General features: G+C 43.0%; 1 protein-coding gene across 2 annotated transcripts in view; it reads left to right on the forward strand.

The window, feature by feature from the left end:
• RAPH1 (Ras association (RalGDS/AF-6) and pleckstrin homology domains 1) overlaps positions 1-11,220 on the forward strand; it is a 96,766-nt gene extending 85,546 nt beyond the window's left edge. For both annotated transcript variants that reach the window (XM_080798129.1, XM_080798128.1), the window contains 3 exons: positions 768-888; positions 4,865-5,007; positions 7,588-11,220. In XM_080798129.1, coding sequence (XP_080654255.1) covers positions 768-888; positions 4,865-5,007; positions 7,588-9,642 — 2,319 coding nt within the window. In that variant the 3' untranslated portion in view covers positions 9,643-11,220. The remainder of the gene's footprint in view (positions 1-767; positions 889-4,864; positions 5,008-7,587) is intronic.
• Positions 11,221-15,910: the final 4,690 nt, after the last annotated feature.

The raw sequence follows: 15,910 nt of genomic DNA on the forward strand, positions 1-15,910 counted from the left end.
TGGGAATAGGGGAATGAATGAAGGAAGGAAGGAAAGAAGCGGGGAGGGAAAGGAAAGGAAGAACGGGAGGAAGCAAATAAGCAGAACACAGGATTTTTAGGGCTGTGGAAATATTCAGACTCTGTGTGATACTATAATGGTAAATACATGTCATTATACATTTCTCCAAACCCATCCAATGTACAACACCAAGAGTGAACCTAAGGTAAACTGTGGGCTTTGATTATTATGTGTGTTAATGTAGGTTCATTGATTGAAACAAATGCACCCTCTGGTGGAGAATATTGATAAATGAGAGATTGGGCATGGATAGTGGCACAGGGCACATGGGGAGTTTTTCTACCTTCCTCTCAGTTTTGCTGTGAACCTAAAACTGCTCTAAAAAAAAAAAAAGTCTTTGAAAAAAATTTTAAGGACATCTTGAAGATGATTACACATAAAACATGAAGGAATATTTATGTGCATTAAGTGAAAATAAAATTTATGAGAGCTATAAAATCAAAATTGCTTTAGGAATAACAAAAAAAGTCTTTATATTGATAATGAACAAATCGAATGTTAACTTCTTGCTACCTTTCTTAAAATGAGGATAAATAAGAGTTGATGATAATTTACTGGTACTAAAAATGATTTTTGAAGTATTATAGGTATTAATTTGAATGCATACTATGAATCAGTAAACAAAAAAGTATCCCCCTTTCTGACGTCATCCATCTGTATCATACCCAGTAATGTTCAGATGTCATCATTTACTGCCTTCTGTTTAGTACGGGAAACAGCTCTACATGAACTATCAAGAAGCCTTGAAGAGGACAGAGTCAGCTTACGATTGGACTTCCTTATCCAGCTCCAGCATTAAATCGGGATCCAGTTCTTCCAGCATCCCAGGTAGTTTGAAATCCTGACAGTAAATATAAAGACCTCTTTATAACTGATGGCAGGCCTGGTTCTTTCAGCGAGGTTCTTAAAACCAGAGCTGTACCTGATGTCTAAATTATGTCTTTATTATAAAACCACCAAATATTTGGTGGCTAGAGGGGACAGTATCATGGGCTAGTTCACAAATGCATTTGATATGGAGCACCAGTATATAGACTTTTAAATCCAAGAGTGTTGTTAAATATATTTATAAAGTTTATTTCAAACTCAATCATACTGCTGAACAGCAACTGTTAATGCATACCTGGGGATAGAAAAATTGCTTGGAGAAAGTCTCCATACCCAGAATCCATGATGAAACTGCCTTCCTTCCCCATAGGTTTCCCGACATTTCAGCAGAGTGGAAATAACTGGAACTAGTTCAGTATCACAGTTAAGGAGGCTGTTTAAGTCATCAAACTTACTAAGGTTTTCACAAGAAATCAGTGATACTCAGAAAGTGCTTATTTTCAGATTCCTACATCCTTCAAACAAGTATGCTATGATCACACCTTAAAATGAATGTGTCTTTCCCTTCAGAATATTCCATGAATGATAACTGTGTCCTCTAAAAGCAAAATATTTTTGTTCTGACATCATGTGAAATAACAACTTCAGGAAATACTTGACTTAAAAAAAAAAAAACCCTTTCATTTTATTTACTAGTACAACATGTAAATTAATCTTTCAGTGTATGTTTTTACCTGGCTATGTATGTACACTCTAAGGAAATTCTACATTCAGAATCTATTTTACTTTAGGATAAAATAAAAACTATGGACTTTTTTTAAAAAGAAGTATTTGACTAAAAAGTCGTATAATTATTTCATCTCTAAGTAAGTAGAAATAAAATGAGAATGGGTATAAACATGGGTTAGTATACGTGTATTTCCTAGTGCTGTCCACTAAGAAAAGTAGGAGCAGTGACGTCCCAAGAGCAGCGAAAATACAGGGTATCTTGATCTTGGTCTTCTAATACCATTTTCCAGAACAAAGGAACTAGGGCTATGGCAAAGAATAAGATGAGCCTGAAGCAGCTTATGATGAAGGAAGTGCTCAGAAAACACGGTGATGGGGCTGTGCAAAGGGACACAAGAGCCAACCTGAGAGAGTGTCCAGGGGCCAAAGCTGAAACAGTTTGAGCAACAGAATAACATAGTATAAGATTATAATCCATATTACAAATAGCCATCAGTCCATACTGATAAACATTATTAAATAAATAAATAAATGGGGAAGAGACAGATCTTCTGTATGGAATATTTTCTAAGGTTTATGCAGATGCTCAGCCCTCAGGGAGATGGAACTTAATTCCTCCCTCCTTAAGTGTGGGTTGTGCAGAGTAACTTGTTTCCAAAGAGGCTAGTTGGGTGTGGGGGAAAGGGGAGTAACTTTACAGTGGGAAAATCTGACAAACAGTACCCCAGCCGAGTGATCAAGGTCAGTACCTTCAGTAATATATTCTACTGGTAGCATGTACCCTTTACGTAATGTGATGAGATTGCCACTTCCCCTCCTCTTGGTCTTCCTCTCCAAATTTCATAACAGTCTAATCAAGAGGAAAACATCAGACAAATCAAAATTGAGAGACATTCAGTAAAATAACCTGATCCAGTACTCCTCAGAACTGTCAAGGTCATCAAAAACAAGGAAAGCCTGAGAAACTGTCATAGGAGACACAACAATTAACTATAATGTTGTATCCTGGATCCAAAAAGAAAAAAAAGACATTAAAGAAAAACTAGGGAAATCCAAATAAAGTTTGGAGTGTAGTTAATAGTAATATATCCGTGTTGGTTTCTTAGTTGTGACAAATGTACATGGGAATGTAACAAGGTAATAATGAGGTCAGTTGGGCACTAGGTATTTAGGAACTCTTTCTAGCTTTGCAACTTTTCCAGAAACCTAAAACTACTCTGAAAATGTTTATTAAAGGGGAAGAAGACACTTGAGATAATGAATTGAGAAAGGCAAGGTAAAAGTATGTCACAGTTAAGATTTTTGAAAAATTAAGGGAAAGATTGGGGGGAAAGATGCCATAATATTTTTTTTAATTCATATAGCATTAATGCAGGTGCATTAATCCACATTTTTGAAGTGGTGTGGTGCCTTTTCCTAGGCCAGCATCATCCCTCCTTATACAGTGTTAAGTATTATGCAGACTTTTAAATATAAATTGTAAAATCGTATACATTGATGATAAAGAGAGCTCAAGGATTCACATGTTCCAGCCTCCTTTCTTATAGGCTCTTGTTCTGGTTGGTAATTAAATATGAATGTAGGAGGCTAATGAGGTTGCAACTTTTTAAAAAACACTCAGCAGTTACACAAGAAACAAGTGTTGGCGAGGATGTAGAGAAAAAGGAACCCTTATGCACTTTGGTGGGAACACAAATTGGTGCGGTCACTGTGGAAAACAGTATGGAAGTTCCTCAAAAAGTTAAAAACAGAAGTACCCTACGATCCAGGAATCACACCCCGGGGTATAAAAGAATACAAAGACATTAGTTCAAAAGGATATACCCACCCCTGTGTTTATGGCAGTGTTATTTACAATAGCCAAGCTATGGAACTATGAAAGAGTCCAGATGTCTATAGATGGATGAATGGATAAAGAAGATGTGATGTGGGGTGTGTGTGTGGACACACACACAAACACACACACACAGGAAAATTATTCAGCCGCAAAAAATGAAATCTTGGCTGTTTGCAACAACATGGATGGAGCTAGGGAATGTTATGCTAAGTGAAGTAAGTCAGAGAAGGACAAATACCAAATGATTTCACTCAAGCAGAGAGAGAGGCAAACCAAGAAAATAGACTGTTAACTATAGAAAACAAACTGATGGTTACCAGAGGAGGGGTCGGTCGGGGGATGGGTGAAATAGGTGATGGGGATGAGGGAGGGCACTTACTGTGATGAGCACTAAGTAATGTGTAGAATTGTTGAATCACTGTATTGTTAACCTGAAACTAATATAACACTGTATGTTAATTATACTGGAATTAAAATCAAAAACTTTAAAAAGACTCAGCAATTGAATGATGAAGAAAGAAGAAAACAGAGTAGGTTTTATCCTCTATTTTTGCCTGAGGATATGTCTTAACTTTATCCGAAGGACTTTGTGGCTGTTATCTCTGCACTGCTTCGGCTGACTTGGCGGACTTGATTAGTAAAGCAATCTAATAATACCCTCCTCCACAGAGTCCTTGGATAGGATGAGCTTTAACACCTGAATCTCCACCAGATGTCGGCCATTAGGCTAGGTGCTTCCATATTTTACCTGACGTGGGGTCCAGTGACATAATCTCCCCAGGTCCCTCACTCTGATGTCAGACAGACATCCAGTGTATCTTCCACTGTTCCCAGCAACCCTGAGCTCAAGTGAGAAGTGGGATTCAGGTACTGGCACCACCAGGCATCAGTTAACACTATAGCTTGGCCTCCAGGCAAGGCAAGAACACCTTTTCAGGATTGTCAGGATACCAGTAATGTTATACGAACCTTTCATTATAATGTGCAGTCTGTCATGGTGAACTGTTTATTTTTTTTTTAAGATTTTATTTATTTATTTGACAGAGAGATCACAAGTAGGCAGAGAGGCAGGCAGAGAGAGAAGGGGGAAGCAGGCTTCTTGCCGAGCAGAGAGCCCAATGGAGGGCTTAATCCTAGGACCCTGAGATCATGACCTTAGTCGAAGGCAGAGGCTTAACCCACTGAGCCACCCAGGCGCCCCATGGTGAACTGTTTAAAAAGAATCAAGATTTCCTGTTAGCCCTAAGATAAGGGAAGTTTTCTAGAGGAAAGTTCAGACTGTGTTTATATGGAGTGAGTTTAGTAAAACTAACTTGTTGCAGTGCTGCACCTGATCTTGGGTGAAAGAGCTTGCTGGGAGTCCATATTCATACTGTTGAAATAACAATTTATTTAATCTGTTTTGAACAGAGTCTCAGTCAAATCATTCTAATCAATCTGACAGTGGAGTGTCTGATACTCAGCCAGCAGGACACGTCCGCTCCCAGAGTATCGTGAGCTCCATCTTCTCCGAAGCCTGGAAACGTGGTACTCAGTTGGAAGAGTCCAGCAAGGTGGGTGACACACTACTATTAATTTATATAAAAAAAAAAATCTCTGCTGTTCCATGGGTTAGTCTGTTGGTCTTTATTATTCCTTAATTAGAACTCTTTCTGGGCCCTATCTCGGTATTCTTTGACTTCTCCTCAGTAATGAGTATCTGTGAATTGGCTCTATTGACCTAAGATCTCAAACTGGCAATTTAACAACTTACAGATGGCTCAGACTTTAAGGAATAATGACTTCTTCCTTTTCACCCTTAATCAATTGGGATGAACCAATGCCATTTAATGCCAGTGCCCTAACTTTGTTTCAAAGAAGCTGCTAATGGTTCATTATTCATTATTAATTTAATTTATTCACACTTGTTCCTTTGTCTTCTGTTCTTTCATGCTTTTTGGCATTTCTCTGCACATTGATGAATTTTCTCAAATTTTAGTACATTCAGAAGACTAAATTTAGATTAATCCCCTTAAAATTTTGGATCTCTCGGCTTTGTACGGTGTCTTGTTCAATGACACTGAAGGATGAGTTATAATTGCAGGACTGTTTAGAGATGTTTAGGTTCTTTAGCCCGGGTGAGAGACAGCATAGAGGCCTGCCTCTGAAGCTCTGTGGGCAGCTCCGAGTCCTGGCCGTACTCGCCCTCTGAGCAGGAGGAGCTCGTGCCATCACTGGGGGGCCAGTGGCACAGCTGGACTCAGCGTTGTGTTTTTACCCAGTAACCATTGTGATTTTTTTGCTGTTTTGGTTTGAATCACTTACGCAGGAACACTCACCAATGAGAATTAAGTGGATAATTTCCCTTAATTTATTCCTTCCTTTGCATATGTGGTATACTAACTGCCCCTCAGCAGGAGGCATTAATAGCCCAGTGTGGGGGTGGAGCACTTTTGTCTTAGAAAGAAATATTTGAAAATTGGCTCTAATGACATGAAGTCTCAAAACTGTTTAACTCCCTTATCAGGGGCTCAGATTTTAAGAAGTAATTCCATCTCCCTTTCCCTACTTAATCAGTTGGGATGAAACAGCCCTCTCTGGTGCTAATAACTGTATACCCAGTTAGAGAAGCAGATTTACACAATTCAAGTATCTAAAGAAAAGTCCTCTGCCTTACTAAATTTTTAATAGTGTTGACCATGTATATATTAAATAAAAGGCCAAGAGAAAAAATAATAAATAAACAAAAGGTCCGAATGCTCCGTGCTGAAGCAGCAGAGTTGGTCGGGGTAGTTTCTGGAGCGCGCACCGTGCCGTGCAGAAGCAATAGTCTGTCTGTCTTGACCCCACCTGTGTTTCTTCTGTTACCTCAGCCTCAGGTGCCAAATGAGAAGGCCAGCACGGCTAAGGTCTGCACCCCTGCAGCAGCCAAGACAGGGTCAAGTTAAGGTCAGGGGCTGTTCTTTGGAAACACATTAACCTGGGTGACTCCTGTAACCAAGTCTCGCAGACTAATGCTTTTACTTCATGCAGTTTTTAAAGAAACGTGAGTGTCCTTGTGGGCCTTAGAATTCACCCCATCCTGAGCCTTCTAGTCTACTAACCTGAGCATTCTTGATGTTCATAGATGTCATTTGTAATTTGGAAACAAATGGTTTCTCTTGGATCCTCACAGTCTGTTCAGAGAACCTAAAACACTTCCCCAGACTTCATTAAACCAAGGGACCTTCCTTCGCTCTTTTCAAAAGCACTTGAACCACATTCGTGCATGCGTGGCTCCATGACACAGACGACCAGATGTGGTAATCCGGGCAGTGCCTGAGGTACCCCGAGGGGCTGGTCAGCAGGTTGTTGGCAAACTCTAGCTGCCATTTCTGGATACATTTCCTTTAGTTTTCTAAGGTTTCCTCTCATTTTCTCCTGCCTTTTTCTGTATGATATTTTTATAATCTTTTGCTGTGATGTTTATAAGGATTTCTTTATGTATTTTCCAGTAAAACAAATGTAAAGAATGCCCCCCCCTTTACCTGCATTGCTGGACTTCTGTGCATGTTGGATGCAAGTGTCTCACACGAACACGAGTGTGTGTGTCAAGCTCATTCATTCCTGTGTGACTGTGCACGCCCTGCTGAACATTCTCGTATTTCTCACGTGTCAGCTTGCTAGCATCACAAAGCCATCCTCATTCCTCAGGAGGCCCTCCACCAGCACTCCTAAACCCAGTTATGGCATCTGCTTGATGTGGATGCAGCCATGGACTGAAAGGTGAACTCGAGCCGTCACATCTCCGCTTGCCACAGTCCAGGGGGGAGTCAGTGCACAGAGGTCCTCCCACGGGAGCTCCTGTTCATGGCAGGTGTGTGAAACGGCTCAAAAGTCAGACAGCCCATCACTGATCAGCAGGACGTTTTCCCTAGATTGTTAGGCAGTCTTGCCACTTGAGCGTATTCCTGGGTGAACAAATTCCCTGTGCCTTTGTTGCCCAGGGAATCCGATTTTCACCTTCCTGACATTGTTCCACTGCTGAATCCTTTCTCGCATGTCCCAGATTCCTTGCTGTTTAGTTTGACCCGCAGTCAAAGCTTACCTCTGTAACTGTTGTGTTTGTTGTGTTTTCTCTCTCCCCCCACCCCGCCCCCTTGTGCTCCTTTTAGGCCAGAATGGAGTCTATGAACCGACCCTACACCTCACTTATGCCCCCTTTATCCCCACAGCCCAAGCTGGTCACCCCCTACACTGCCTCACAGCCTTCCCCACCTCTGCCGCCCCCACCTCCACCCCCTCCCCCACCCCCACCCCCTCCCCCTCCCCCTCCCCCTCCTCTGCCCAGCCAGTCCGCACCTTCTGCTGGCTCAGCAGCCACGATGTTTGTCAAGTACAGCACAATAACCAGGCTGCAGAACGCTTCTCAGCACTCAGGACCCCTGTTCAAGCCTCCTCCACCCTCAGTGATGCAGTCTCTGACCTCCACCTCCCAGTCAGGAAAGCCTCAGATCCTGGTGCCTCCCAGTGGAGTCGTTCCCCCACCCCCTCCTCCGCCCCCGCCCCCCACCCCAGGCTCAGCCATGGCGCAGCTCAAACCGGCACCCTGCGCCCCATCCCTCCCGCAATTCAGCCCTCCACCGCCTCCACTGAAGATTCATCACGTTCAGCATGCCGCCCAAGCGGCCCCTCCGACGCCACCACCACCCCCTCCTGTCCCGGCACCCCTCCCTCCCCAAGCGCCCCCCAAGCCCCTTGTGACAATGCCCCTACCAACCAGCACCAAGACCGTGCCACCTGTTATGACACAAGCTGTGCCACCCACTCCTACTCCTCCAGCTCCCCCAGCAAAAAAGCAGCCAGCTTTTCCCGTCTCCCATATTCCGCCCTCTTCCCCTGCTCCTCCTGGTCCAGTCCCCCCACCCACATTGCCTAAGCAGCAGAGCTTCTGTGTAAAGCCACCTCCGTCTCCGCTGTCTCCGGTGCCCTCTGTCGTGAAGCAGATCGCCAGCCAGTTCCCGCCCCCGCCAGCCCCTCCTCCCTCGGAGCAGCCCTTCAAGCCTCCCTCAGCGAATGTGGCCCCACAGTCCCCTCCTGCTGTAAAAGCAAAACCCAAGTGGCAGCCCAGCTCTATCCCTGTTCCCTCTCCGGATTTCCCTCCTCCTCCTCCTGAGAGCAGCCTGGTGTTTCCCCCTCCCCCTCCTCCTCCTCCTCCCCCTCCTCCTCCTCCTCCTCCCCCCCCACCCCCACCCCCACCAGCCCCTGCTCCAGCCCCGGCCCCGCTGCCTCTGACAGCTACACCCACAGCTTCTGCCTCTGACAAAAGTGGATCTCCAGGGAAAAAGACCAGTAAGACATCCAGCCCTGGGGCAAAGAAACCTCCCCCCACCCCACAGCGAAACTCCAGCATTAAGTCCAGCAGTTGCGCAGAGCACCCTGAGCCTAAGAGACCCTCAGTAGACAGTCTAGTGAGCAAGTTTGCATCGCCAGCAGAACCCTCAGGGTCTCCCAGCAAAGAGACCCAGTCACCTCCGGCAGCGCCCCCCAAACCCGGAAAACTAAATCTTTCTGGAGTGAACCTTCCCGGAATTCTCCAACAAGGGTGTGTGTCGACAAAAGCATCTGTCCTGAGTGGGCGTGGAAAGGACTCTGTAGTAGAATTTCCTTCTCCTCCATCGGATTCTGACTTCCCTCCCCCTCCGCCTGAAATAGAGCTTCCTCTGCCCCCCATAGAGATTCCAGCTGTGTTCTCGGGAAACACCTCTCCAAAAGTGGCCGTGGTCAATCCTCAACCACAGCCATGGTCCAAAATATCGACGAAGAAAGCCCCTCCACCCACACGACCCAAACGGAACGACAGCACCCGCCTCACTCAAGCAGAGATCTCTGAGCAGCCAGCAATGGCCACCGTTGTGCCACAAGTGCCCACCTCCCCCAAGTCCAGCCTTAGTGTCCAGCCTGGATTCCTCGCTGACCTCAACAGGACACTGCAACGGAAGTCCATCACCCGGCATGGCTCGCTCTCCTCCTCCCGCATGTCCAGAGCAGAACCCACAGCCACCATGGATGATATGGCATTGCCGCCGCCCCCCCCGGAACTGCTTTCTGATCAACAGAAAGCCGGTTTCGGAGGTAGTCATATATCAGGCTATGCGACGTTGCGAAGAGGACCTCCTCCCGCTCCCCCCAAAAGAGACCAGAACACCAAGCTCTCAAGAGACTGGTAGTAGCTACCGTTGGACTTTATTTTCATGGTATCTGTAACCAGTTCTACAATCAGCTCACCTGATCACCTGTGATTCTGGTGTTCAGAGCCTCCTAGTATGATGATGTGGTTATTCAGGTAGAACCCAGCTGTATGTGTGTGTACGTGTGCGTGGACACACATAGCTCTGCATATATAGGTAGTGTGTGTATGTATATGTATGTATATGTATACATATATGTATGTGTATATGTATATATATAGCTCAGAGTGAGTCTATTTATTCCTTTTCTCTCCTAATCTGAAAATGGGTTGTGTATTTTGGGTGGAAGAGACATGGAAGGGGATGTGTGTCCTGTCCTTTAACGATTTCTGTTATGTATCATGTGGATTGGACCAAAAACTCCCAGCGACTGACTTAGAAGGCATTTGTAAGTGTCCATGTGCAGCCTATCTGTGCATGTCGTGTGTTATATATTAAGGAATAGGTGTATTACGTGCTGTTTCTCAGTTGGAGAAGACAACAGAATGTTCGGTGTATCGATGGGGCTTTTGTGTCTGTTTCTCCCCAGTCGGCTGAAGTTCAAACTGCTTGGCTGACACTTGCTCACTTACACGCGAAGGGCACTTTAAGTCGGGAAGCGGTCAGCACCTGGGTGGGTCACTGGCGCGTGCGGGCAGTTTGCACAGCTGCCGTGTCCGTCCGCACTCGCAGTGGGGAGTAAACACGTGTGTGACCGAACCATTCTAGTTGCAGTAGTGCCACCCTGATCCCACCTGTGTCTAGGATGTGTTCTGTCACAGGTAAGCTCTTTGTCTACAATACATGGATAATTTAGTACTGTAATCCCGGGTAGTTCTTTTTATACTGTTGGACTCTTTTTCCTGAGCTTTGCGAAGCCTTGAGTTTGGCTTCGTGATCCTTTTGTTTTGATTTGTCGTACGAGAGTATCTGACGCAGTACCCCTGGAATGCTCCGTCCCAGTCTGTCTTTGGTCCCCAGTTATCTTGTGTGTGCTTTAGGTAGACGTGGATAGTAGAGATCTGTAGACAGTTGCTATTTCAAATATACATATCCCATGTCCAATACAGTGCATCATGACAAAAAACAAAATTAGCTTCTGAAATAAGTCCATTTTGTGTGTTGCTCTAGGGTGGGTGATTAGGAAAGAACAGAACTGCCCCCTCTGCGGGTATCATTAGGTTGTGAGTGGACTGTGATGTGTAACAAAGAATTCACTGAAGTATGGGACTATCCCAGAGGGAGGGGAAGCGGGGAAGCTTTGGACCGTTTCATCCTTAGCCGCTGGCACGCACTAGGACTCTTGCTTGCTGTGGCCTGGTTGTGGAGATCCATCCAGGTTCCCAGGGGTTCTGACGGAGGAGTGTAGTCCGAGTACAGTGAGTGACATTACATATTATGCATGTGCAGTTTGGTATGAAATGAAATCATTGCTCTAATGACACACTACAATGCTGTATGCTTCACACTATGCTTAATGCCTTTTTTTTTGTCCTATGAATTTTCCTTGGTATATGAGAGAAATGTGTACTGTCTCATCAGTTTACGATGATGAAGTGACCATTACAAATAAACTGCAATCTCAGAGCTGCTCTTAAACAACAACTAGCCATCCCAGCAGTGACACATAAGCACATCTTGTAATGACACACACTGCCTGTCGTGAATAAGGATTTCCAGTGCAAACTGCAAAAATCTTTGACGTTGTCCCATAAGGAAAAAGTGATGTCAGTGCAGTGGGGCAGAGTTAGTAAATAATTTAAGAATAAGCAGAAGTAGTACTATATACACAAGATTCTTCTGTAAATCCACCTCCAAAAAAGGATTGCATCACAGAGAATTCGAAGTGCACCTCTCCATTCCTAGATCTCTAGGACACTGTTCAGCAGTTCACGTGCTTATAGAGCAATAAGAATATGTACCATTGTGCATTTTTTAAAGCCCTACTTCTTTAGAAGATACTTTTTGGGTCTTTTTATCTGTTCTCATAGTTTTGTCTGCTCAATAGGCTTAGGAAGTGACCTTTCGCACATCTGCACCGTTAATTTCAGCGTGCACAGCGCTCTCAGTAGTGGTTCTGTGGCCGGTGGCCAAGCTCTGCCGTAACTCTCGAGTGAAGTAATTGCCCACAGTTCTGCCTGCAGCTTTGTATTCTAAGGATCACCCTTATTTGTCAGGTAAAGTGATTAATAGGAATGCAGTGATAGAAATACTCATCACTAGGGTTTTTGCGGTGGCGATGGTCTTTATTTTATATGAAGGAGGACTTCAACTTTTCCTGGCGGAGAAAAACAGTAATATTCCCTTAGTCTGCCTTCAGCTGTGAGTTGAGCATAAGGTACAGCCTGGCTTTAGTCAGTGTGGGGTTCCCTAGGACCTCTTGGCTTGTGTCAGTCCTGACAGCCATCTGAACCGATTCTCCTAGCGTATCACTCTCCTGAAAGAACAGACATCCTTTAGAACGCTTACGGCACTAAGAAGAGCCCTGCGTCTGCACACCACGATCCCTAGGCTTGTCTACAACGGCTTGTTTTCCTTTACGTTTCTCCAAAGACAGAAAAGGCTATTAATCAACTTCTCCCCCTTTGTTTTATGCGAAACACTTAATCAAAACCCACAAAATACTACATTAGATTATACTTCTAGCTTTTTACTCCCTGGTGGGGTGTTTTTAAATTTGGACTTTCGTTGGGATATAGTTCTGTGGGGTTCTGTTGAGACTACTCTTTGTTACTGGAATTTTCTCTGGTGTGTTGCTGGAGAACGCGTACTGCCGGAGGACACTAGGACTGTGCCTTCTACTGCCGTCGGCTCAGCAGCTCTTCCAAACCCATGTATCTGCTTCCGGTCGGAGGAGAACATCTGGACAGCCGGCTTGGCTGTACTGAGAAACGAACAGCATGTTGAGGGCAGTGCAAACAGGTGCCTGTTTCAGCTAGTGACTTGGTCAATGAGTGACACCCCTAACTTCCACCACAGATCGTTTCAGAATTGGTGATCGCCCTGTGCTTCGTTTGGGTACCGACTCTGAAGGGCAGCAGAGCCTGTTTTGTTAACAGATATCACAGGTTCTAGGTAAGAATACAAAAGCTAGATTTTTCTGTACTGAAATTTTATTCAACTTGGATTTTACTACTCAAATACGTTATTTCTTTAGCTGCTCTGATTTCCCCTTAGGAAAGGTATTCTTATGGTTTGTATAGGTACCCACTTAACTGTAAATTGGATTTTTTTAATTTCTGGGACTTTTTAAGATGAGAAAGATTGGGGACTTAAAAATTACAGGAAAGTTTTCATCAGAAAATGTCAAAGTCGTGTAGACGTGATGCTGTTCTACAGCTCCTGCCCACTGATGGCATTACTCTGAGGGCTGGGAACGATCGTGGAAGTCCTCTCTCTGAATGTTGACTTGCCACTAAAAACAATGCTGAGTTTATCAAAGTTCAAACAAAATTGGGAGATCATGATCCAATAGAGTGACAACTCTGAGATCAAGATTAATAGGAGCTGTGCATCCAGTTAGTTTCAGAAGCTGCTCTTCTGGGAGAATATACCATCGTTAATGAGCTGGTGTCAAGGATGTAAAGTTACAAAAGAGCCTGGAAAAAAAGTTCAGGTAATGGTATGGACCAGTTTTATTTGACTCTCAAGCCGCCAGCGGAGAACCCTTTGTCACCTTTTTTTCCTCAGCTAAAAGCAATGTCTTACACAAGGTGAATTTAAACAAAAAACCTTTTCCCTAGTTTTATTTTTTTCATATACCTTCAGAGCTAACATGACAACTGATGCAGTGTCTCAGATTTTAGACTAGTTAAACCTGTATGGCCCTATAGGATTATGGGTGTAATGACTTGCTTTAGGTAAAGTAGGTATGATAATTTGGATTTATACACTTAAGGAGAAGATGTCTATTTCTAAAACTCCCTTTTAGGTTGCCAGTTCCTTTTGGCACTTTTGCTTTTATACAGCATTTACAGCATTTATATAAAGTGAGTTATCCCTAGTCCTGTAAGAATATGTGCTCACTCACCAAACTGAGATTTGATGCACAGAGATGCGAGTACAATGAAATATCCCACTATCTTTTAAGATTTATTTTCCTTTAAAAATTCAGTAGAACATTTCTATACTTTTGCCAGTCTGTCCCTCCAACTAAACAAGTGCTCTATTCTTATTGTGCCCTTGGAAGGTCTGTATGTAAAGCAAACCTGAAATTTTAGCTGTAGAATAAATTTGCTAAAGAAAAACAATACTTGATAAACACATAAGGGAAAAAACCTCCAATTTGTTTGCTCTTTGTTGAAGAGAAGACACTATCTGCTATAATCCCCAGTGCCTTGAACTCTCTTGGAGGAATAGCATTTAAAAAAAAAAAAATCCAACAAGTAAACTTTGAGGTGCTAATGAAAGAAAAGGAAGACGGGCATTTGTAGTTTGTGCAGAAATAGAGAAAAAGTGTCTGTCTCACCAGAGATGGCTTCGTCTACCTGAATGGGGTCTGGCCGCTTTCTACCAAAGACATTTAGAGAAGTGAGTCGAGTCAGGGTGATGGCGAATACTACATACTAAAAGATGGAGAAGTTCAGAAGTGGCCGCGTTCATCACAGACGGCCGTTAATACCACGCTCTTAACTGTCGAAGCCTCAACCTCTCCTTAGGCAGAACATGCTTGCAGCACTTACAGAAAGTCTTTGCATTTTGGGAACTGTCCATTGTTTGTCAGATTTATTATAACCTAATACCAAAAACTGCCATTTTTCATGATTCCTACTTCCTATATATTGTTTTCCTACTTGTAAATAATCCCTCCTAGAAAATAAGCATTAACTGGAATGTTTCAAATGATTTTGCTTAATTTTATCATTAGCCACCAGTGAACTCCTTTTATAGAAATATACATTTACAATATCATTAGCTTGTGCTAAATGTTGTAAAAACATTGTTTACTGTTTTAAAGGAAAGTTGCACATATTTAACTGGGATTGTTCCTTTTCCCATTTCTTGAAAAAAAATGGAGTCAAGGCTTACACTGATATCTAGGCTGTGGGAGCTTTGCCATAAATAGATACAATGTAGGAATATAGTTTTTTAAAGCATGAAAAAGAAGGCAAAGGAACTGCATTATAACATACCTGATAGAGAACATTATTCAAGATTATGATTATGCACAGCTCGGTAAAGGTGAAGTTACCATTTTTCTTTCAGCTTTGTTGCTATTTTCTTCTGCTTAAATGTATGCTCTCATTTCATTATGTGCCTTGCTCCCTGATTGTGCAAACCTATATATAGATATATATAGACATATATATATATGAGAGAGATATATTCAGTACTACTGATGATGTTTTTTTGTTCTACTGCTGGATTAAGTTATTTTCCAAATTACAAGTTACTGTCGGTGAACTATTGTAATGGCTTAGGACAGTAGTCATACAGTCAGTGTAAATTTGTTTTCTTTGTGTTTTCATTATGTCAGCTTACCCCATCCTTAATAAAAGGAATACATAGATTTCATTTAAACATGGGGACTTGACTGTTTGTGGATTGGCATCATTAAGAAATTGGGTTTTTTGCTGGTTATGTTGGGGGCCCCTAAAGAAGCTGTGCAGTAAGGACAAATTAAGTGGGAAGGTAAATTCATCTGCGGTTTGGTATGTTCAACTGGTTACCCTTTAGTTTGTACCAGCAGAGAAGCAAGCAAGCTTTGGGTATTTAAGATTTTCTTCTTTAAAAAAGGGATGCTTCTTGTTTCAAAGCTTTGGTATCACAACAATTACATGTTGGCCTCCCATGTCAAGGTATGTATAAATGTGTGTAATGTATTAAATCAAAAAGCTCTCCTTTTTGTAGTAAAAGAATTGTATTGAAAACCCTCGGGTTAAGTTAGAGCAACAGGGAAGGCTCCTCCGCAGTACACTTCGATTTACCAGCTTCGTAACCTCTTTGGTTACTTGCACAAAAACATTCACGAGACACTTGGACATACTTTGTAGAATTTTATTTAAGTCAAGTTCTTAGTACACAGCAACAATTTCAAATACAATCTCAAAATTAAAAAGTGAAGATTCCCCCACTCAGCTGGAGGTGGCTTAATGGCACACACAGGAAACATTACTGGCAACAGACTGCTCCCTCAAGTCTTCCTGCACGATTTCTACTCCGCTCAGGACACCAGCCCTCCCTGGAGGAGCGTTAAAATACAACTGGCCAAATCACACATTGTTTTAACATTCTTTTTTGTAAACCATCTTAAGAAAAAAAGATGCAT

Source organism: Martes martes, assembly GCF_963455335.1.
Source record: "Martes martes genome assembly, chromosome: 3".
Taxonomy (NCBI): Eukaryota; Metazoa; Chordata; class Mammalia; order Carnivora; family Mustelidae; genus Martes; species Martes martes.